A 24,757-nucleotide genomic window follows, 5' to 3' on the forward strand; every position below is an offset into this window, starting at 1 on the left:
ATCAGAGAAGGCCTCACTGCTAAGGACGATGGGATCATGTGGGAAACTGTTTTAAACACTCGGGTGGACGTCCACCCGTTTCTTGTATGTCATCTAAATGGTTATGAAAAATTTTCGACATGATAGGTTAATATGTAATATATCATCTCACAAACATGCTAGTTCAAATTCGACTTCTACAAATTGTAAAAAAAATAACAAATTTGAATGTGAATATATGTATACTAGTTAGAGTTTAATTTGTTATTTTTGTTACAACTTGTAAAAGTCGAATTTGAACTTGCATGTTTGTGAGATGATATATTATATATTAACCTATCTTATAAATATTTTTAAAATTTTTTCATAATTATTTAGGCGGCATGCAAGAAACGGGTGGACGTCCACCCGAGAGATTAGAATCCATCTCCGGGATCATGTCTCTTTTGGAAAGATAGATGGTGAGCAGATTCGACTGAAATTGTTATGGATTTTTCAATAGTTTGACGAATAGCAAGGGATGTAATACAACGTACAATTTACTATACGTGGGGGGAACCGGGGCCCGTTTCTTGCATGCAAAAGCTAGGGACCGCCCCCTGATGATCAACAAATTTCTGTTGTGATATAACCCGGCCTCCAATAATTTCCAGTGAAAATTATTCTTTCTCTTGCATTAATTGTGTAGCTTGTTTTTCCTTCTGCCACTAGCCAAACTTCCTGTTGCTATAAATGAGCGTATATTAGGTCACGCAGGACCACCGTTACTTATAGCTAAGCCAGAGATCGTATATCTCATTATACTGTACCACTATACCATATGCATGCTTGCCTGTTTGTCCATATGGGGTATATATCAGGTAGATCTCCATGACTGCGAAACACGAATATATCGATTTCCATGACTGCGAAATTAACAATTGGAAAATATATATATACATGTGTGTGTGACTGATTAATTCAGCCATGCATGTATAGTGATACAGATACAGGGTCTCATCGTTTACCCTATGGCTTATAAGCCAAAACCAAAAATTAAATTTTAATACTTGATTTTAAATTTGATTTTGATTCCTTTTCAATATAGTTTTTTTTTCAACTTTAGCTTTTCAATCACTAAAAACATATATACAAAAGTTTTACTTACATATTATTTTTTAATCGCTACTCCCTCCGTCCCAAAATGTAGCTATTTCTAGCATAGTGTCTTGTCCCAAAATGAAGCTATTTCTTCACCTACCTCCTCTCAACCAATCACAACCATTTTTCTTCACCTACTTTTTCTTTTCAACCAATCACACACTTCCTCCAATCATTCTCACTTACTTTCTTAATACCCGTGCCAACCTCAAAAATGGTTTCATTTTGGGACGGAGGAAGTATGTATTAAGCTGTTATGGTTTATAATAAAACTAGACCAGCCGATGAGGACCACAGCCAATTAATAACCGTTTCGTTGCTTGCTGATCATGTCCGTGCACGCGAGACGACGACGGCGGCCGGCCGGGCATTCCACCGGCCGGCCGGCGCGTACGTACGTCTCGAGCCGACGAGAGGCGACGACCGATCGATCGGGCGCGCGACTGCGCGTACACATGCCTGCGCGCGCGCGTGCGTGTCGTCTCCCGTCTCCCCAACCGGCCGGCGTGTCGCGTCGCGCGCGCGCGGCGACCCGTCCGGGCGCCGGCCGGCGCCGTGCAGCGAGTGAGCAAACCTCGCCGCCGAGATCACGCGCGCGCGCCGTGTCCTCGCCGCCGCGCCCGTACGCGTTCGCGCACGCCCCGATCGAACGGGAAGCAAAAAATAATATAATAATACTGTAATACTTGGTCTTTTCTCCTCGTCGATTTTAATCGGTCGTAAGTTAATTGGGTACGTACGATCTTAAGAATTAATTGCGACACGCATACATGTAGTTGACGGGTTAGAATTTAAGGATGCGGTACATATATATATGTGCTGTACAGGGCAGTGAGGTAAAAAGGGAGCAGTACGTGGTAATTAACCAACTTGGCCGGAAAAATTACTTCGTGATGAGGGCCTAATTAGAGTAAGTTTGATAGTATAGCCCACTACTAGCTCCAATTTATCTATAGCCAATCTAATAGCCAATTCATATATACAATAATTGCTTACTGTACTATTAGTATATGGTCTCACCTGTCATACACATATTATGTCTTAGAGTCCATACTGTAGCTAGCTACAGATCTATAGTCCGCTGCTCTTCTCTCTTATCTTTTATCTCATTAAAATGTGTTTGTAGCTAGCTAATAGTCTGCTATTGTATATGAGTAGGGGCATGGAATATGTGAGCCAGCGAGAGTAGCCGGTCGGGACCAGCAATGATTCCGTCGATCGAGATTGTAACTGTTTCCAACTCGGCAAGAAATAATACGGCACTTATGAACAATTCGGTTTTTAAACTCCGGTCAAAAAGATGTAATAAAAAGAATAAAAAACAAACGCCCATGCATGGGTACGCCGGAATTCACTTGACTGGATATAATCTATTTTTTTCTCTTTGTAGAAGTTATATGTTGAGCTGTAAATTTGTAGAGCCACAGATAGCGCCGTTATCAAAGTTTAAAATATTTTCAAATTTTATTATTGTTTCATGAGCTTTAAAATATCAATGTTTAAATCAATCTTAATTAGGTGCTTCTAACCTAGGTAGAGAGAGAAAATTCTAATAAATGCTAGTAAGGCATAAGTTAATACATCTATCTACACCCGACCAAATTTTAGTGGAAAAAACAACTTATATAGGGAGGAGAAAAATTAGAAATACTATCATGGAATAAATAATATTAGTCCAGTGTAAAATAAGAAAAAAATAGTTTAGGGGGTTAAATGTATTGGTGAAGTTTAAAAATGTAAAATGGACATTTTCTTCCACCAATTTCATTGGGTCACTCGTTTTACCTTGGGTGATAGGAGGTGTAACATTTAAGCTAGTAATTAAGATATTTGATATATCTCGATCGGTACCTCTTAATTAAGACCATAAAATTTTTCATGGCTAGAATGCTTATTTCTCCATGGAATGCAATTATGTATTAGTAATCTTTTTTGAAAAACATAGAAAAAAATATATGCTTCATATTTAGTTTACATAAAGTACAATTATAAACCTAGCTTGAGCTTGCTTAATTAAATATGTAAATATTGAAGAACTCGTGGCAGGTTATCATGAAGCTAGATAAAGCGCACACGCCAATTTCTCCTATTTAAAATGAAGTTTGACTTCATTGTGAAATTATAGCGTCTGCAGATACTCTGTATATGTTTTTTCCCTGTTGTGTAGTACAACTTATGCAAAATGAAAGACACGTGCTGACGTGCATGTGAGCACACCACACCGCTTGCACAAACTCACGTGTTACTAGTTACCACAAGGTTTTTCTCTTTACTCTGCTGTCTAGTTGGGGTTGTTTTCTCTAAGTTAACTGTGTCTGTTTTTTCACCTTCTATGTGTAACCCCACGATCAGGTCAACTGGTTGTAGTTGTACAAGTTTTTCTTTCTTCTGCTAATTAATATATCAATGTGTAAGGTTTCACACGGTAATAAAAAAACGTAACGGCCGATGTTAAATTTTTAACCTTACTAAATTTTATCGTACTAACTATACGGGGTTCACTTTATAGGGCCCAAGTATCAATGGGTGATGGCGGTAAATCTATCTTACCGCCACCACCATAAGAAACGTTTAAAGGTATAAAGATTAGAAGAGCACCTATGCACGTAATTGCAACCATGAAGATTTGATTCTTAGTCTATGGATCATTGAACTCACCTTTGGGCTTCCTTTGTTGTATGAGAAATTTTATGGTCCTTAAAAATAATATTTTGAAGTATTTAAATTTGACCTTAAAAATTTTAGTACCTCGAGATATCTAGTATCTGAAGGTATCAATTTTTATACTAGAAAATATGATGCCTCTCAATATCTTCTTAGTGATAGTAAAATTCTCAGTACCTTCTCAATAATAGTAAAATTACCCTTGTTGTATATTACAGTTTGATCATAATTTAAATATCATTAGATTATTTCTAGTCTCTTGAAGAAAGCTATAAGAATTATAAAAAAACTTAATCAAACAACACATTAATATATGTTAGTTTGACCAAATGACATGTTAATTGGACAAGGTTTTTGTGCTTCTTTGGGAAGTTGCTCTATCCATCCTAAAATATAATAGTCTCAACCTCTTGGTGTCTGAAGATACGGTAAATTATTTTTTCTGAAAAAAATACAGTACATCCAAAGAAACACCAAAAAAAAAAACCTCTTGCGACAGTGTTTCCTCCAATTTTGGTCTGAATTCAGGGCTTAAAATCCAATTAGCCAAGTCAATTAATTATAACAGAGGTCGACTAGCTAGCTAGCATGTGAAGGCTGCACGCCTAAGCAATTTTGGCAGCACTAAATGTTTGCAAGTGCCTTGACGCGCAAACTTTCGATTAATTGCCCAAATAATGACACGATATATACTCTCTCATCCATCGATCGATCGATCGATCGATCAACTAATTAATTAATATTTACAGCTAGAGATCGATCGAGCAGGAAGCAAAGACACACTTAATTGCATACCCATCTGTAAAAAGGAATTACTAGCTAGAGCCGTAATCCGTAGAGCCAGCGCGAGCGCGCATGACGGGTAGGCAGTACACATGTACGTACACACGCGTCCACCTCTTTACGCAAATACAGTAGCAGTCGCTGGATCATCATCAAGATTAATTATCCTTTGTGGAAATGGGAGGGCTCTTGCGATGATCTGGGGGACGATGTATCGATCGATGCGATGCCACCTCACTCCGATGGAGCCACCACCAGCAACAGCTGCAGTTAGCCATGGATGATATGATCCATTGGAAGAGTAGCTAGCTAGCTGCTGCTGCTGCTACTCCTAGCTGAGGTGATGAGGTCCTCCGTTCTGTACGTACCTGTCCATGAGATCACATCTCATGAATGGGAACCGTCCGGCCCGGCCGGCGCCCCCGGCGTCACGGAGCGTACGCTCCATCGGCGCAAGCGCCATGTACGTACACCACACAACACCCCCCCCCCCCCCCTTCTAGCTACAACCTTCTTCAGTTCTCCATCCCCCACATGCTACAAGCTACTACATGCCACTAGTTGCACATACCTGCACTGCATTTGCGCGCGTGCGATCATATTTATGATGTACATATGCGTCAGATATTTTGTTTAGGTTCGTACTAATAAGATATGTTATATTCATATTATGTTGTTTTATTTTGGAATAAAGCGAGTATGCTACTAAGGCCTTGTTTAAGTTCCCAAAACAAAAAATTTTTCACCCATCACATCAAATGTTTGGATACATACATGGAGTACTAAATGTGGGGAAAAAACCAATTACACAGTTTGCGTGTAAATTGCGAGACGAATCTTTTAAATCTAATTGCGCCATGATTTGATAATATGGTGCTACAGTAAATTTTGCTAGTGACGGATTAATTAGGCTTAATAAATTCATCTCCTAGTTTTCTGGCAGAATCTATAATTTACTTTGTTATTAGACTGCGTTTAATACTTCAAATATGTATCCGTATATCCGATGTGATAACCAAACCCAAAAATTTTCCCCCAACTAAGCAAGGCCTAACCCTGGCCGGTCGATATCCATATATCATGGATCGATCAGCCTGTTGCATTGTTCAAGGCGCACACATGCTATAGTGACGTACCATACGTTGAAACAACCACTACTACTACCACTACGCCTAATATACGGATGGAAGCAATGGAAAAACGGTGGCCAAGCATAAAGCGGGAGCAGCAGAGGCCGCAGCAGCAGCAGCAGCTATCACCCCCTCACCAACTCCAATTAAGATAGCTCCCGGCCACCCCAACCCAAGCCCTTCTCTTCTCTCTCCCTCTTCTGGTTTGGTTTGTTGCTGGCCCTAGCATCAGCGAGAGAGGCCAGAGGCAGACAGGCAGCTGCTGCTAGATATAGCTAGCCGGCAACGCACTCCACATCCAGCCGCCCTCCTGCTCGATCCATCCATCCATCCACCCGAACCCTAGATAGATGAAAAAGGGCAAAACCATGGCATATGCCGCGCGATCCATCTCTGCGCGCTGCTGATATAAGAGATCCATCGAGTAGTAGCCCTGTTAGCTAGAGCGAGCTCGATCGATGGAGAGGATGATGGTGGTGTCCTTGCCGCGTCCTCTCTTCCATTCCTAGTCCTTTCCGTGTGTGTGCGACTGCGTGAGTAGTGAGGGATAGATAAAGGAGGGAGGAGGAGACAGGCCGCGAGGATGATGAACGTTCCATCCGCCGCTGCCGCGAGCTCCTGCGATGATTTCGGCTACAACGCCACCCCGCCGCCGCCGCCGTCGCTTCTCCCAATCATGGACCAGGACGGCGGCGGCGGTAGCATCCAGAGGGATCACCACCACCACCACAACCACCAGCAGCTCGGCTACAACCTGGAGCCGAGCTCCCTAGCTCTGCTTCCCCCTTCCAACGCCGCCGCCGCCGCAGCACACCACGCCACCATCGCCCACGCCTCCCCACATGACCTCCTCCAGTTCTACCCGACCTCGCACTACCTCGCCGCTGCCGGCGGCGCCGGTGGCGGAGGCAACCCCTACAGCCACTTCACGGCGGCGGCGGCGGCCGGGAGCACCTTCCAGTCGTACTACCAGCAGCCGCCGCAGGCCGCGCCGGAGTACTACTTCCCGACGCTGGTCAGCTCCGCCGAGGAGAACATGGCCAGCTTCGCCGCCACCCAGCTCGGCCTCAACCTCGGCTACCGGACCTACTTCCCGCCGAGAGGCGGCTACACCTACGGCCACCACCCGCCGCGGTGCCAGGCCGAGGGCTGCAAGGCCGACCTCTCCAGCGCCAAGCGCTACCACCGCCGCCACAAGGTGTGCGAGCACCACTCCAAGGCGCCCGTCGTCGTCACCGCCGGCGGCCTCCACCAGAGATTCTGCCAGCAGTGCAGCAGGTCAGTGTTCATCGTCGTGTTTAGTTTGCTGCTCGAATTCACTATTCTCCGATCCACTGTTCATCGATTTCCCAGAAGAGGATGCTGGCCCGATTTAATTTGCTTTGTCCGATTGATTGGTTTAATTAATGAGACACACATCTTGTTGCGGCGTGTTTAATTTGATTGGAGAATATGATTTGTAGGATCAGAGAGTTGCATTAATTAAGTGATCTGGAAGTTCCATTCTGCTCACTATTGAGATCATATCGAAGGGTGAAACTTTAATAATAAATCTCCTAATTTAACTACCTAGGATTTAAGCTTTTCTTTTTTTTTCATACAAGTAATTTCAGCTCATCATTAGCCGCCTGTTTGCCCTCAAAGTAATTACGTTAGTTGGAACAGTCAGATGAAATTGAAGACGGCAATTGCTTTGAACTTTAATTGGATGTGTGGTACCATCTTTGGCCTCTTTTCCTGAGTTCTTCCGGTTCCTTGCCTCATGAACCCATGAGCAGTTCAATGCTTGCTCTACATTTGCCCAGATTTCCTTGCCTTTACATTTCTTTGAAAGAGAGATTTCTTCCTATACAATTATCTGATTCTTAACTGCTTAAACTGATATTTCTAGTATTTTTTGATGAACAATTCCCTAATCTGTTCTCAGAAATTTGAGCTAAATTGGATGCATTTAGCAAGCTATTGCTGCATATTTGATATATACGTTTAGCCGATTTCGCAATTAGCTATGGTGAGGAGAAAATTTTGCACCCATTTTATATTATTGCCTACACTGCAGGCTAATTAAGATAATTCGTGTACTATAGTTATTAATCTGTTCGGACACAATATATAAATTTTGAATTATCGCTGTTCTGAACACATAAACGTTCATTCGCTTTGCAAAACAAAATTACAAATAGTATGCGTGCATGTTTCTAGGTTTACCCAGGTGATGAGCTAGAGATTCATATGCCATCTTTTTCTTTCTTTGTGTTTCAAATTAAAGATCTTTCTTTGGAGAAAATTGTGTTTCAAAATATTGATTTCTGTTTAATTAAATTGAATCCTGATCACTATCTATCACATGCTGGGACTTGGGGGGGAATAACCAATATCTGTACAAATACATATTGATCTTGTCCTAGATAGAGTTGCTTATTTTCTCCTCCTTTGGTTATTGTTCCTTGAAACTAGCCCTTCCCATTTATTTTTCTTGACTTCTCCTTCGCATGTTTGAGTGGTTACTTCCAACAGTATTCGAGACGTCTGTACATGTATTTTGGCCTCACAAAGTCAGAAACAATGCGACTTTCTTTGCAAGTATAGCAAAGACTTTGTACAGCCCGCTCACGTACATATGTACGTACCAGCACAAGTTGCATTTGCAAGCAACGTGTTCTTTCTCTCTCTCTCATTCTTTTTTTACCCTGAATGTGTGGCCGGCCGTCAGTAACATTTACCTCACTGAGATGAACGGCTCGGATTGATTGAGAAACTGAAGAAGAAACTACCTTCGATGCCTCCTAAGCATGCACGTGTTAAGCTCAGCAATGCATTTAAGGGAAAACAGGAACCTTTTGCAGTATGGCACACCATATGGAAACACTCCATATGAGTCAGCTGCAAAACTCCAAGCTGTCTCTGGGATGGAACAGTTTAGGTGTATGTGCTTCTCGTGCTCAGGATCATCATTAGCTTACATATTGGTCCCCAGAATGTTCTTTTCATCAGTAGTTTCTTCTGAACTGAAGTTTGATCTGGCCTGAGCAACCTGTCATTTTGTCTTCGCTAATGTGCACGTTTATGTAGGAAATATGCATGCAGGATCATGCAACAAGCTTCTCAATCGTAGAAGTAGTACTTCATCTTCCATATCCTTTATCGTTGTACCGTAGTATTTCATGTGTATTCGTCTTCAGCTCTTCGTAGTTGCATGCATCCCTCTCATTTCTGTATGTTAACCTTTTCTAACCTGTTCAATTATTCAGATTCCATCTTCTTGATGAGTTCGACGATGCCAAGAAGAGCTGCAGGAAGCGACTCGCCGACCACAACCGCCGGCGGAGGAAGTCGAAGCCGTCCGACGGCGAGCATTCTGGTGAAAAGAGAAGGGCGCAGGCGAATAAATCGGCAGCTACTAAAGACAGTGCGTGATATCTCTCTCTCTCTCTCTCTCTCTCTCTCTCTCTCTCTTTATTCAGTATTTTCATTCATGATCTCAACCACCTGAAAATGCATGAATATAACATATTCTACACCATTTCCTAGATAGTCCTAAGATATGATGCATGAATGGGTTCTTAATCTGTTCAATTCCTAGATAATTAACCGATATTCTACACCATTTCCTTCATAATTGACAGAAGCAGGAAGTAGCAGCAAGAACGCAGGCATTGGAGACGGTTTCGAGACACAGCTACTGGGGGGTGCACACATGTCCAAAGATCAAGACCAAGCCATGGATCTGGGAGAGGTGGTGAAAGAAGCTGTAGATCCCAAAGGTAAGGCATCGATGCAGCAGCAGCAGCAGCAAGCACATCATGGGATTCATCAGCAGAGCCACCAGCAGCATGGCTTCCCTTTCCCTTCGTCGTCTGGCTCGTGCTTATTCCCTCAGAGCCAAGGAGCTGTCTCGAGCACTGACACATCAAATATAGCTCAAGTGCAAGAACCAAGCTTAGCCTTCCATCAGCAGCATCACCAACACAGCAACATCCTTCAGCTTGGACAGGCGATGTTTGATCTCGACTTCGATCACTAGTATAATTAATATTTATCAATCATCTCGATCTCTCCTTCTCTCTCTCTCTCTCTCTCTCTCTCTCTCTCTCTCTCTCTCTCTCTCTCTCTCTCTCTCTCTCCCTCGTACGTGTGTGTACGTCCAGACATCTCTTTTCATCTTGTCTCTATTAATTACTGTAATTTGGATATAATAATGATAGCTTATGCGTTATTGTCATGTGTACTGGCAGTTTTCCTCGTTGGAGAAGCTGGTTAATTAGCCGGTACATCAAATTTAGTGTAATTTATAGTTTGGTGCCACAAGAGGCTAGTTGGTCAATTAATTTCATCTAGGAAGAATGCACCACATGAAAGTTGTACGAATTTCTACATAACTACCTGAATTTTTCGTGCAATTGCACATGGCTAGATATTGTAGTTCTTTGACTATATATATATAGTTTTAATTTATTTTCTATTGTTTTTGTATTTATTTCCAAAATAAAATTGTATGTCTTATACAATTGAATTACGCATCACTCTAACATATATATGTACAAAATGATCTACATATCTTTGTAATATATGGATATACCCTGATCAGGAAATAAATAGACATTTATATTTTTAATATTATAGTCGACATATAACTAGATAGGGCGCTCTAAAACAACTATCCACTACCTTTTTTTTCATCAGCGAGAAAATTTTAGTATAGTCTAAATACATGACGAATTGTTAATTTTTTGTTTACCGGAAAAACAGTGGGGGAAGCCTCCACGGTTAAATTTCATATATATTAAAAGGAAAGAAAGCTGTACATGTAAGAATTTGACAACTTAATTTGTTAACTTTGCAAGGTTAACGCACAATTTGCTTAACTTTGCTATTTTCCGCGACATGATTCTCTTTGTTATCTTGAACATATAATCGCATTGTCCATCATGGTCCATAAAAATTGTCTTATATACCCATATATCTAATGTCAATAATTGAACGTAGGGCGCACATCAAGGCACATACACATGTACGCAGGGGATGCGATAACCGAAAGGTTCATGGTCGTATATAATAAACAAGTTAGGCCAGAAGAGATATTTACTATACATCATCCATGATCTGATGACGACAAATATCCCATTGTATTTTAATTATATTATCATTTATCAAAAGCATTCACTGAATTTAGTTGGACGCATGGTTACAGTGGAAGCCAAACATGATCAAATCACATAATCGTATGGCCCTGAATTTTATTTTGAAACAACCCGTACAAAATAGTGCGACGTTTCTATTGATAGAGCAGGAAAAAAATACAAGTCTATATCCCTGGAAGACTATAGCCAGAAAAAAGAAAATACAGCCACACCACATGTCTACGTCTAATCCTACTGTTAGAACAAAACAAACACACAGCACCCCTAAGTAATGGGTCTTCTGAACGACGCCTCCAAGGAGGGAACGACGCCAAGTGTGCCGCCATCGCCCGTCCTGTATCTCCAGGACGTGGGTTTTCACCTAAAGAACCCATTGGGAGAGGGAAGGAAATGCAGCAACGCCCCAAGGGGAAAGCGGCACCCATAGGCGTCACCATTGCCAGTATGGCCCTGAATTTTACAATTAATCATAACTTGTTCCAAAGGTGCATTCAAAATGTTTATATATAGTTGATGTGTTGCATGGATGCACACACGGATCAAGACTATAAGATCTTCAGGGTCATCTCTATTAATTATATACTACATTTTTTTAGAACTAATTATATGCACACTCACTGGAGTTATCTTTATAGGATTCTAAGAATCTGATGAAAATGTTTAGATCTGGCCTTATCCGGTTATGCATATCAATTTACGACAATTGATTATTATCAACATATGTTTCCAGTACATCCCCCAATGGAAAAAAATAACCACAAGCAATATAATAGAAATAGTCCAGTTAAATTTACACCAAACCATCGGCTAAAGTTCCTAGTTCTAACTGCTACTATACGGGAATTAAATTGAATTTGTTCTTTGTTAGAGGAAATTCGAATTTCTATTTGAACTTACTTGTACTCGAGGATTGACTACGACATGTCCTAAAGCTAGCCAGTTCTGCACAAAACTTTCCAATTTAGTATTTACAACGACATGTAAAAGGAGTGAGGTTTTAAAAGCCCCACGTTTTATAGTCAAAATTGTAAAATACCACAGGTGTTATGACTTTTGGCATTTAACCATAGGGTTTTGTGGTTTAAATGTTTCATAAACCCGCCGTCATTCATAATTTGATTAATTTCAGCATATTTGGATTTTCTTTTTTTAAAATAAAAGTTGTGAAGAGTAAAACTATCAGCTTTAGTAAAAACTTAATAACTAAAAATTTCATATGAAGTTATACTGATAGTTTTACTCTTCACTACTTTTTAGAAATTCAAGTAATTGAGTTTGTGCTCAACATGTATAGGAGTGAGGTTTTGTGAAACTTTAAAACCATTTACCTAGCGACTGGAGTTATGAGCCACCAGTCATAATATCAAGGGCTTTATGTAACTTTGACTCTTAAACATGAGTTTTCTGAAATTTACTCGATAATTAATGATATTGTGTTTCCTTTACTTTCTCTAAGGTAAATTGCACATGAGTTTTAAGTGCAATATTGTCTCCCAACAATTAAATTGTTGTTTTTATATCACGGGTTCAAAACAATAAATCCTTTGATCAGGATTTTTTGATCATGTAACTGCTAGCAAATCAATTATCCTCGGCTAAGGTCGTTCATATATGTACATAGATGGAAATATTGATCCAGGGTACATGCATGCATATGCCCATGCTCTCTTTGACGTCATCCATAGCTACTATTTATGATGATACATCTATGTAAACTAACGATAGACCTGGTACTGTAACTTATCTTAAAACTTGATCATTGACGCATCATGACTTCATGAGGTAGCGTCAGCTACACAGCGCATCTAGCACTGCATATCCTTTGCTCGTTACTATTTAATTGACATTGTCCGGCATCCATTCCAACATTATTTATTAAGTTGCATGCAACCATTTCATCCAAAAACGGAATTATAAAATGCAATTAGGGTAGGGGGGAAATGGCCCTTTTTATTTGTCCTTCGTACATAGTTACTCGTACTTGCTTTTAGAAAACAACTAATTAAGCTGTACTATATATTTGTTTTGGGTAACAGAACAAATATTATGTTCGGATATAAATACAACGGGATTAAATCCTAAATTTAACAGTGGTGCTCGTACTTATGGTTAATTATTTTTAAGTTGTAGGCAATGTATGCATCGCCAATGAGACAGCTATAGTGACTTTGTCAATGTTAGGATATGATGACTTAGTATTTCAAGGTGTTTATACGGATATGGTATACGTGTGTGCATTTAAAGGGGCAGGCGTTTGTGTTTTTTAAAAAATAATTAGTGAAATTGATATTCTCTAGATAAATAATTGCCTTTTATCAAACGCATTGATGTATTTTGTCAATTTTTGTGTGAATATGTACTTAATTATTGAGAGTTTGGAAGATAGAATATACATCCCCGACATCTACATCTAAGATGCACTTAAAACTTAAGACCCATCTGCAGCTACAAATGCATATAAGCAGCTCGTGCGGCCGGTTTCTTATTCACTCTATATAACTTACCAACTGCATCTGTTTCTTTTTTTAGGAAAAGGTAGAACCTACATATTAATTGGCTATTGTTTTGGCTCATCAACCTAACCGTGGAACTTACAAAGGATCGATGACGAAGCTAATTTGGTTACGGGCACCCGGTTGTTGAAAGTTGACTTATGCACACAACTAACCCCAGGAGGCTTAATGCATGATCGATCAGCTAGCTTGGCCTCATTTATGAAGTAGTGCAACGAGAGCTAGGCATATGAATGCCAGATCAACAGTAAGACCCCTATTATGTATGTTGTACCTTATATTCTGGTACTAGCAGATTCATTTGGCACCATTAATTATTAGAGGAGCGTACGTGGTGTTGCAGTTATTTGTACAGGTACGTACGTAGCTTGCGTTTGCAATTTAGCTAGCATATGCAGCTCTCTGCAAGGCACTGTAATGCATGGTTGGTTCATGTGAGAGCTTAGCTAGGCAAGGTTTAGCCTCGATCTGAAGCTATCTATACTTGAATTGAAGGACATGTTGGGTGCTGTCTGGTCGGTAATTGTCATGCTCATGCAAATATGCAATATTTTCACAGAAAGAGGCCGCCCAACCTGCGGCTGTTTGGTACACAGCTGGCATGATCATGCATGTAGTAGCTACTCTCTCCGTCCCAAAAAAAAAAGATAAACCCTGGGTTTTCGTGTCCAACATTTGACCGTCCGTCTTATTTAAAAAAAATATTAAAAAAAATTAAAAAGACAAGTCACACATAAAGTATTAATCATGTTTTATCATCTAACAACAATTAAAATACTAATTATAAAAAAATTTATATAAGACGGATAGTCAAACGTTGAACACGGAAACTCAGGGTTTGTCTTTTTTTTTTGGGACGGATGGAGTAGCTAGCTAGCTAGAATCCAATACTAGTTCACGCTTTGCGAAGGAAAGAAATCAAGAAAGTCGATGGCCGTACGTACGCAAGATCGATCGGTTAATTGATCGATTAGCCGATATAAATTAGGCCAATTGATTGCACATTCATGCTTCTTAAGAAACTTAGGCCAGGTGATCGAGGAGAGTGAGAGTGTAAGAATCAGCTGTTCTAACTTCTAAGTAATTAACTAGTGAAAATCAGAAAAAAGATGGTTCCCCATCTTCTATCCTTTTATTTTCTGAATTCTAAAACTATATATTCTCACAATCCTAAGTGGTGATCTAAACTATTTGGGGGAGAGCTGGAGATTAATTTGAAAGAAGCTTCCCATATCAGAAGCTCAGTAGTGTACACGGCCTTCAGTACTAACTCCGCCCGCCACCGAGGCGCCGATCGCCTCCTGCAGGCGGCGTCGCACGTACGTACATATGCGCGGCGTATTTCTGCCGATCGGTATGCATGCTGATGTGGTGTGTTTCCGAAGGACGCAACCGCGGGCGGCCGCACTCCGCGCGCGCGGGACGACGTCCCCTCGTCCTCGTCCGCGACCCGGCCGCGTGAGAATCCGTATTTCCGCAGCCAGAATCCGTTCTTGGCGAGAAGCCAACGCGCGCGCTGCGCGGCGGCCGGGTAGGTGGCCGGGCGGAGAGGAGGCGGTACGTACGCGCGCAGATACGGACGTTGCGTGGGTGGGTGGGGGCGGATCGATCGGGCTCGCCGCCGTATAATCCGTGGAGGGATTTCGTGCATGGGATCGTCACGTACAGTACCATACACGGACGTACTCACGTCGGTGATTAATTGGTATCTTTACTAACCGCTCACGTTTTCATCATTGTTTTGATTGTGAACCTCGCGCTACCTGCAACAACGCCGTTTTCTGGGCCGTAGTGTGGCCTGCCACACATGGCCTAAGCTCAAATTGGGCCTTTTGAGAGTTACATTGCACCGTCCGTTTTCCCGCGGCCCAAACAGCCTGTAGACGAGAACCTCCACGGCCCACGGTCTCGGCATGTGAGCTGTGAATTTTTGCGATAGGTGCGGGTGGGAATAAGTTCACCTCGTGACCCTCAAAAGTGATCGAAATATAATCCGTGACCCTAAACCACAAAACTAGATATCTTGACCCTCAAACTCTTAAAACTGGTGCAATTTGACTACCTGAACGGTTTTGGATGGCGGTTTTGCTGACATGGCATCTACGTGGCGGTATTGACCGGGTATCCTTTACACGTGACGTTGACGTGGCACTTAGGTGGCATTAGAATTTAAAAAAATAATTCATTTATCATTCACACAGAGGATGACATGCGGGGCTCACTGACATGGGGACCCACTGACATGTGGATCCCACATGTCATCCTCTCTCATCCCCTTCCTCCTCCCTCTATCTCCCTTCTCTCATTCTCTCCCCTAGCCTCTCTTCACCACCGGAGCGGCAATGGGGATGGCGGCGGCATCGTCGGGTGGGAGCTAGAGCGGCAGCGGAGACGACAAGGGCGGTAGATGCAGCGGCCATCGACGTGCTCATGCTGGACGGCGGCGGCGACCATCGGCGAGCAGGCGGGTGAGGACCGGCGAGGGTGGTAGATGTGGCGACCATCGGCGAGCGGGCGGGCGAGGACTGGCGAGGGCGGTAGATGCGGCGGCCATCGACGACGACGGGCTGGAGCTGGAGTGGCGGCAGCTGCGCCTACCGCTGCCATCGCCGCCGCCTGCCGAAGGGGAAGAGAAATCGTCGGGAACTCGTCGCTCGATGCCGCCGTCGCCGGGGTGGAAGGGGCCGAGCCTGCCTCTGCCGCTCTCCGTCCATCTCCGGTCCTTCCCTTCTCTCTCTCTCTTCCTCTCCCCCTTCCTCTCCCCCTTTGCTGCGCTGGAGTGGCGGGCGAGGCCGGTGAGGCGGCGGCAACGACGGACAAGGGCTGGAGCGGCGTTGGTGGCGGGCGAGGGCCGGAGCGGCGACGGCGGCGAGCGAGGGCCGGAAGAGAGGGAGGAGAGGCGGCGCCTCCCGAGATTTCGCCCGCCCACCGCCCCTCGTACGCCCGTAAAGCCGACGACTACCGCAATGCCGACGACATTGTCACCAGGGTCCCCTCCTACGCCTGCACCCGCCTTGCCCTCCCGCCGCCACCGTTGGCGGATCCCGCGCACCACTGCCGCCGCCACTGGCCCCCGTCAGCCGTCACACGGCCGCCGCTCGCCGAAGGGAAGAGAAATAGAGAGGGGGAGGATGATTTTATGTGGGCCTCACGTGTTAGTGGGTCCCACCTACACTTTTGGTGGATGACAAATGGGTCCCACACTTTTTTTTTTATTTCTAATGCCAACTGAGCGCCACGTCAATGCCATGTGGAAAGAAGACCGAGTCAATACCACCACATAGACGTCACGTCAGCAAAACCGCCATCCAAAAACCGCCCAGGGAGTCAAATTGCTCCGGTTTTAAGAGTTTGGGGGTCGAGATATCCAGTTTTATGGTTTAGAGTCACGGATTAGATTTTGATCACTTTTGAGGTTCACGAAGTGAACTTATTCCGTGCGGGTGTATCTGATGTCGTGTCATGTTTCGATGCAATCCCAACCCATGGACATGGCACGTTCCCGTACCTTTCGCATGTGACATGTAACATGTTCGACCCGTCGGCACGGGCCTGTTTTGTACTGTTGCATTGCATATGCCTTTCGTCTACTAGTGTGTTCCATCTCCCATCACGACATCTCGCAGAAGAATCCATCGATCTAGCGTGAGCATATGCAGCATGGCTATACGTACGTTGATCCATTGATAATTCCAAATTCTCTCCATCGGTGAATACCACTCACATCACATGTAACGTTCTTTTTCGGTGGTATTCGCGTACAATAGAACGATGTCAACAACTTCTGCAACTGCCAAAAGACCAAAACCAAACCCTCAGATGTCACGAGTGCTTTTCTGGTCGATCACCGTGTACCACACCAAGCTGGAACACCAAGACTAGGAGGCAAGGACATAACAATGCATCACCCATCAGCACCATTCTATCATCCATTCCGTCTCAGCTCAAAGAATCGGCTACAAAATCCCACCACAAAACATATAAACAACAAAAAGAAACCAAAAATAAAAAGAAAAGAAAAAAAACACCCTGCATCTGCGGCCGAAATTAATTAATCGTAGTACTACTACTACGTGTTTTTCTTTCACCATCCTACCCAGCTAAGTACTCCACTTTTTAAGTAGCAGAAGATGATATGCAAGTACTACGTAAACAAGCTAGTTGACGGCGGTGCAGACGCGGCGGATCTCGCCGTCGGAGCCGGTCTTGACGCCGATCCTGCCGAGCTTGGCCATGGCGGCGACGAAGGCGTCGAAGAAGGCGGTGGAGTTGGCGGCGAAGAGGTTGACGGTGGGGCGGGAGCGGCGGTCGGTGAAGAGGATCTGGTCGGAGGCGAGGAGGCCCTTGTTGTAGCGGAGGTTGTTGAAGTAGGCGTTGTCGAACGCCCGCGGCGTCGACACGTCCAGCATCGCGAACGCCGTCGGGCTGTAGTTGATCGGGCACACCCGCCGCATCGACCGCAGGAAGTCCAGGTTCATCGGCGGGTTGTACCCCAGCCGCTGCTTGAACGTGTAGATCCGCCGCACGAACTTGTCGCAGTGCGTCACCCCGATCGTGTGCGCCCCTGCAGTGCGTGTGCACCGTCAATATCAGAATCATTTCAGTGAGAAAAAAAACTACTCCCTCCGTTACACAATATAAGACTTTCTAGCATTAACCACATACATATAGATATTAATAAATCTAAACATATATATATATATATATTTAGATTCATTAATATCTAAATAAATATGAGTAATGCTAGAAAGTTTTATATCGTGAAACAGAGTAAGTAGAGGAAGTATTGTTTGTTCCGGTCTGTGCCTGTACAGTTGTTTTAACCTTTTTACTGTACTACTATATGCAGAGTCAGGAGTGGCTCTGGTTCGGTCAAAAGTTACCGCTAGTGGTTGTGGTGGTTTCGGTTTTGTCACAAGGGTAGGGCCTCTTGTGTCCAAATCTAGACACAAAGATTGTTTAAACTAAGCTTAGGATCTGACAGGACCAAAAACATTCAGACAAAATCGCCCCAGTTCTCATGTAGTACTAAGATCTTTTTTATTCTTCCCTTGCCCCAACCCAGCAAGGGTATTTAAGATTAATCAAATATGCCTACTACTACTTAAAAAAAAATAAGAGGTGCTTCCATTGTCTGTCAAAAAACCGCCCAAAAAAACCGAACGAGTGAGAAAAAACCGGACGAAAAAACCGTAACTATCCGATAAAAAAAGGCGAAAAGAAACAATCTGCGACAAAAAAACCGGAAAAAAACCAGACGAGTGAGAAAAAAACCGTAGTTGTCCGATAAAAAAAGGGGGCGAAAAAATAATCCGATTCCATGCAAAAAAAAAAAGGCTGAAAAAATTCTCCGTGAAAAAGAAGAGCGACAAAAAAACGAAAAAAATAATCCGATTCCGTGCCAAAAAAAAGGGCGAAAAAAAATCTCTATCTCTACAACTTAAAAAAAAGATATGTTTCCTTCGTGCGTCAAAACAAAAAAAATTAGCGAAAAATTAAAAAAAATCCAACTCCTATCTGATTCCCTCTCAGAAACGAAAAAAAAAGTCCGACTATAGATCCGATCCCCCTGAAAAATAAAAGTCACCACTCCTTTTAAGTCCGAGATACCAGCCACCACTCCTCTCGGTTTCAATTTATACCGTGATATCTCTCACATCTTGGTGAAACAAAATGATGTGACGGATTGAAGATCTGTTTACAAAAACGGAATCTACAGGTCGAGAGCATTCCATTTTTATATTATTTTAATTTTTGGTTTGTACTTTTGCATTTGAGTCCCTATAATTTTTATATTTACATTTGAGTCCCTATAATCTTACAATAAGGTATTTGAGGTCGTTTTTGTTAAAAATAATAATAAAAGAGAGATAACAAAAGCAGAAAGTTGCATAAAAAGAAAAACAACAAAAGTTCTGTTTCCCATAAGTGGCGAAAAAAACCATAGATCCGAACGAAAAAAAAATCTGATTCCTATAAAAGGCAAAAAAAAAAAGTGGTGAAAAAACACTAGATTCGATTTCTTTAAAAAGGGAAAAAAAGTTTGATTCCTATAAAGGCGAAAAAACCGAAAAAACATCTGACAAGTCCGTTCGTTCGATCCCCTAAGAAAGTGGCAAAAAAAATAGTTCATAAAAAATAAAAAGTTGGTTCGTATAAAATAAAAAAATGCACACTAGAAATAAAATGGAAATGACGAAACAAAGTCCGATTTCTAATCAATATATATCTCTTCTCTATCTCTAATATAATCTAACTATTTAAAAAGAGAAAATGCACGAGAAAATAAAAACGGTTCAAAAACACGCGTGAGAAAAAAGTAAGAAAAAAGCGCAAAAAAATACGCTAAAAAGGTTTTCCATCTTCCATAAAAAATAAAAAAACACGCGAGAAAAATTATTTCCATCATTGGTAATTTTTTAAAAAAAACATGCGAGGAAAAAACTGTCAGAAAAACGCGACATTTCTAAAAAATGGTTTTAGAAAACCGCGCAAGAAAAAAAACAGCGTCTATTAAAAAAATCACTCTAAGAAAATTATCAGAAAAAACGTTAAATCGATGGACGCTTGAGTCGGATAGGATCCATCGATTTTTTTTTGCCACCTACTACATGGCTTTTATTCCGTAATATATTCTCATGTATTGGAAAAAAGCAAAAAAAAGAACATTTGAAGAAAAAACAAGCAAAAAACGCGCGAGAAAATAATTGTCAAAAAAAAGGCAAAAAACACACGAGAAAAGAAAATGAAAAAAAGGGAGAAAAATATGGTTTTTGTTGTAAATAAAAAGCAAAAAAATGCTAAAAAAACTTTTAGAAAGAAGTGCGTCATTTCTGAATGGTTTGAGAAAATCGCGCAAGAAAAAAACACCGTTTATAAAAGAACAAACCGCTCATTAAAATACAAACATTGTCATTGACATGATTATTAATGAAAAACTTATATTATCATTAGAATTTTTTCACCCATTGGAACGCACAAAAGGAACAGAAAAATCTTTTAAAAATCCTCTACAATGTACTACTTCAATCTATCCTAAAATATAAGTATTTTTGAATCTTGACATAGTCTTTGATATGCTACTTTAACTAATAATATCTATAAAAGTAAGATGATCTAAATAAAAAGACTTACATATTACGATAGTTTGTTTAATGATAAATCTAATAACATCAATTTTATATGATTTATCATTTTATTTTATTTTTGCTATTAATGGTCAAAATAGAAAATGTTTAACTTAGCACTATTATGAAAATGCTTATAATTTAGAATGGAGGAAATACTCCGTAGTACACTTTGTTCTTTTTTCTGAAAGAAACATGCGTGTGTTTTAAAAACAGCTTCGGTTTTATAGTAGCTACAAAGAATATTTCATCGCTTTCTGCCGGTCTTTTTTACATCTAAATGTGAAATTCCCTGCAAAGCAAGTACTACTACTCCACGCTTGTGTTTTTTTGTCTACTTTGCATTATAATCAAACAAAAACAAACGAGCCTCTTTTCGTTTTCGAAAAGAACAGATGAAACCAGTATAAAACAGCGAACTGCTTTGTCTTCTGTTGCAAACAGAGGATATGTCACTCACGTGAAGTGCAGAGGCCACGAAAAAAAGATGCTTGCACTGCGATCAACCTGCTACTAATACTTGTAATAAAAAAAATGCAACCCTAACGAGGAATTGTTAATTTCTGTGGGTAACCGGCAACCATGCTATTGTCGCCTCAACGTTCACAAAACAGTAACCTGATGCTTTTTCAGAACGGCTAGTATCAACCATGTAAAATTTCTCCACGTCAATGGAAATTTTGAGGCAGGAAGGAAGAAGCTTACCGGAAAGCGCAATCATGTCGGTCTGCGTTAGGCCATTGCTGGCGAACAAGGAGTTGAGCTGATCCAGATTGAAGCCAGGGCCGGGCAGGACGTGCTTGACAATGGCTCTGTTGAACGTCTTGCCGTCCAGCCGTCCGAGCTCCACGGAGTAGCTCGGCCCGCCGGTCTACAACAACACAAAGCAACATATCATGCAATGTCAGTAAGTGAACAAATTAGCGAATGCAACGCACTAACATCTCTGCTTCAACGGCAATCGTTACTTCATTATTAGCAGTTTCAGAATGCAGGTAGATATGCATGGCTTGTGATTATTCAGCAACCTTTTCTTGGCTCTCCGAGAGAACTGTTAATACAACGTCATGTCTAGATGTCTACCCGGTGGAAATTTTGTCTGCCTGCTTGCTGAGAACGAGGAAAATTTCCAGCCTTGCTCTGGCAGCGCCCACGAGCCCAGCCACGGGACTGTTTTTAGGCAAGGGTAATACGGCAAGCGTCACGGGCAACACGGACAGGAGCAGCGTACTACAGTTCAGGAGAAGTATTTACCCAGTTGGACCGAGGTTACAATTTAGAAACCACTCCTACGGGCTACGAGACGTCGCTTTCGCAGAAATCCATGCCGCAGAAAAAGCAATACTCGTTCAATAGAGTCATCGTACGCTCAAAGCAATACTGTGCAGGCAGTAGCCGCAGTACGCTCAAAGCTGTTGCCATCTCAAAAGATAGCGGATAGCCGGAGACACAGGAGGAGAATACCCGCCTCGTACGCTCGTATGCTCGGGCGCCCCGCGCCCCGCCACTACGCGATATCGCCTATCAAACCCGGCGAATGCGCCACAGTGCGCGAGCCAGCAAACCACGACCGTGCGCATGCGCAATCGCAAGCGCCGCGCGGCGGTTTCCTCGCGCGGAAGCCGAGGCCGACACGGCTCACATGTCTCCGTAAGCGACTTTCCCCTTTTCTTTCTTTTTTTCGTAGGAGGGGGCCAAACTGCGAAAGGCCAGCCAGCCAGAGCGACCGAACTAAACCGAACCCAGCACAGCGCCTGCGGCTACTGCCTGCAGCCACTGTGCGGGTCAGGCTGTGGAGACGTGGAGCACCGGAACCAACCGGGGAGACATGGACCATGCGTGGCTCGTGTCTGCGGTGTCTCATGGCCGGAGTCAGCCATGACTCATGGCCATGGGCTCACGGCTGGATAGATCGATCGATCGATGGTCCAGTTTGTCAAAAAAAAGGGGTTACTGGCGCGCTGGATGCAACAGTAGCTCCGTCGGCCCCACCTGTCATCGCACCGGCGTGGTGGGCCCCCGGCTGCCCTCTCTGCTTAAAAGCGTTAGCACTTGCAATTGCAACGTACTAGGAGTACTCCACACACAGGATGATGGGGAGTATGAACGCTAGTACTACTACGCCGATGCTTGAGCTTGCCAATCAGGGTGGGTCCGTGCTTGCTGGCGACTGACAAGGGCGTGCCCTACACTACAGTCGAGCCGGCGGTACACCGCATTGTAGTACTAGTATTGTTGAACGCACACTAGGACGTGACGAGTCGCGACAGGACGGGGATTTGTGTGTACAGTAGTGTTTATTGTTACCAGGGAGACGACGTCGCGGGCGGCCATGGCGAGGATGTCCGCGCAGGAGACCTTGCCGGCGCAGCCGGGGAGCGCCTCGACCGCCGCCTTGGCCTTGTTGATCGCCTCCACCGCGTCCGGCGACAGCGTGGCGTCCGCGCCGCTGTGGCTCTCGTCGTCGCCGTTCGGCGCCATCAGCATCACCGACGCGTCACACCCCTGCAAACGCAAACGCCGAGAAGATGAACACCCAAAACGCCGAGAGACCGAGACCGAGAGAGAGGACGTACCCTGACGAAGCAGTCGTGGAAGAAGAGGCGGAGGGTGCCGGGGCCGACGGCGAAGCTCTGCTGGAGGTGCTGCGAGATGACGGACCGGACGGTGGACTCCGCGTTGGGGCACGTGCTGCCGTAGTAGTTCTGCCGCAGCTGGGCCCTCGCGCCGCCGCCGACGCCCACAAGCGCCACGAATGCCACGAGCGCCGCCCGCGCGAGAAGCCCCATGCCGCCGCCGCCGTGCGCCGCCCTGGCCATCGCCGAACAAGCTCAGGCTCAGCTCGGCCCGGTGTGTGTGTGACAGCGACACAGTGTGTGGTCTGCTTTGAGGGTGGTGGTGGGACGCGGGAGCGAGGAGAAAAATGCGGGAGTTCGGGTGGCAATATATAGCAGGGGTTTAGCTTGAGAAAACAAAGGAAAAAACGGGCGATGTGGGGGAGGAGGAGCCGGAAACATTACGGCGGGAATCGAGATAGAGACTGTGTTTAGATTTCGGTTAAAAGTTTAGGTGTATCACATCAGGTATAGGGATATACATTTACATTTGAAGTATTGAATATAGATTAATATAAAATAAATTATAAATTCCGTCTATAAAATGTGAGATGAGTTTATTAAGCATAATTAGTTTATTATTAGTAAATGATTACTGTAGCACCATATTATCAAATCATGAAGCAATTAAGATTTCATCTCACAATTTACATACAATCTATATAATTAGTTTTTTTTATATTTGATACTTTATACATGTGTCAAGTATTTGATACGAGCGGATCTAAACAGTCCGGAATCATAGAAGTGGTTACGATCTTTGCGCAGATGGGACGGAATATCTTTTTCCCTTTTCCGGTTATCGATGAACTGAAACATTTTTCTAGCGCTTTTTTTTTGTGCGGCGTCTGATCAGCTTTGGTGCGGGGCTGACTCAGCCAACCTAGCTAGATTGGGGGATTACTACGTGCATTTGCCACTGACACCGTGTGATGTACTGCAACAACTTTACTTGTAAGATTCAGCAACGAAAACTAAAGACCAGATAGCAGCACAAAGCCACAGAACTAGGGTACATCTACTGTAGACTATAGCACTGTATAAGTGTACATCTGAAGAAAAAAATACATTGTACTCCGTATAATTGTACATTGTATACGAGCAGCGAGAAAAAAGAGGTCGCGTGCGTGCACCAGGTCTAAGGTATGGCTACTGGGGCAGCAGCTAGCATCGTCTCCTCTGCAGTGAGCTGAAGAACCCTCTCGGCTTGCACGCATATTCAGAGTAGCTACCATCCAAAGCTTTCTCACATGGTCTCGTTGCGTCCAGCTTGTGGCCAGCATGCACCTCACCTCCCTCCACCTCCATGGCATGGCAGCAATGCCGTCTCCCTTTCCCTGTCTCCGCTACCCAAGGCGCACCCCGGAGAAAAATACAAGATTCACGGACATGTTGCACAGAAACACGCCCGCTTTCCCTGCCTATACATTTAGCTAGTAGTATACAATAAGCAACACTCCAGCATCGTCTTCGGCTGTGACCAACTTGTAGCAGCAGCAGTGTACTAGCTAGTGTCTGATGGATAATGGACTAATGGTGCAAGCGTTTCTTCCGCAAGTTTCGATGAGATTGAAACCATCCATCCTTGGAATGATGGCAGCAATTAGCCATTACTGGGGACAGGTTTCATTTCGTTTGAGAAACATATTCAGATGAAGCAAATAG

General features: G+C 43.3%; 2 protein-coding genes across 2 annotated transcripts; one reads left to right on the plus strand and one right to left on the minus strand.

Annotated features, from left to right (window-relative positions):
• Positions 1-5,790: 5,790 nt before the first annotated feature.
• On the plus strand, positions 5,791-10,124 carry LOC4337258 (squamosa promoter-binding-like protein 8). The gene is given in 3 exon segments (NM_001419906.1): positions 5,791-6,974; positions 8,948-9,105; positions 9,323-10,124. Coding segments are annotated over 3 exon segments (1,251 nt in total). The 5' UTR covers positions 5,791-6,279; the 3' UTR covers positions 9,721-10,124.
• A 7,120-nt stretch (positions 10,125-17,244) lies between these two features.
• LOC4337259 (peroxidase 16) lies at positions 17,245-23,390 on the minus strand. Its single transcript, XM_015778552.3, has 4 exons — positions 23,054-23,390; positions 22,785-22,982; positions 21,183-21,348; positions 17,245-17,914 (listed from the first exon to the last, which is right to left on the minus strand). The coding sequence occupies exons 1-4, from the start codon at positions 23,294-23,296 to the stop codon at positions 17,508-17,510; spliced, it is 1,014 nt and encodes a 337-aa protein (XP_015634038.1). The 5' UTR covers positions 23,297-23,390; the 3' UTR covers positions 17,245-17,507.
• Positions 23,391-24,757: the final 1,367 nt, after the last annotated feature.

The sequence above is a fragment of the Oryza sativa genome, chromosome 4 (assembly GCF_034140825.1).
Source record: "Oryza sativa Japonica Group chromosome 4, ASM3414082v1".
In the NCBI taxonomy this organism is placed as follows: Eukaryota; Viridiplantae; Streptophyta; class Magnoliopsida; order Poales; family Poaceae; genus Oryza; species Oryza sativa.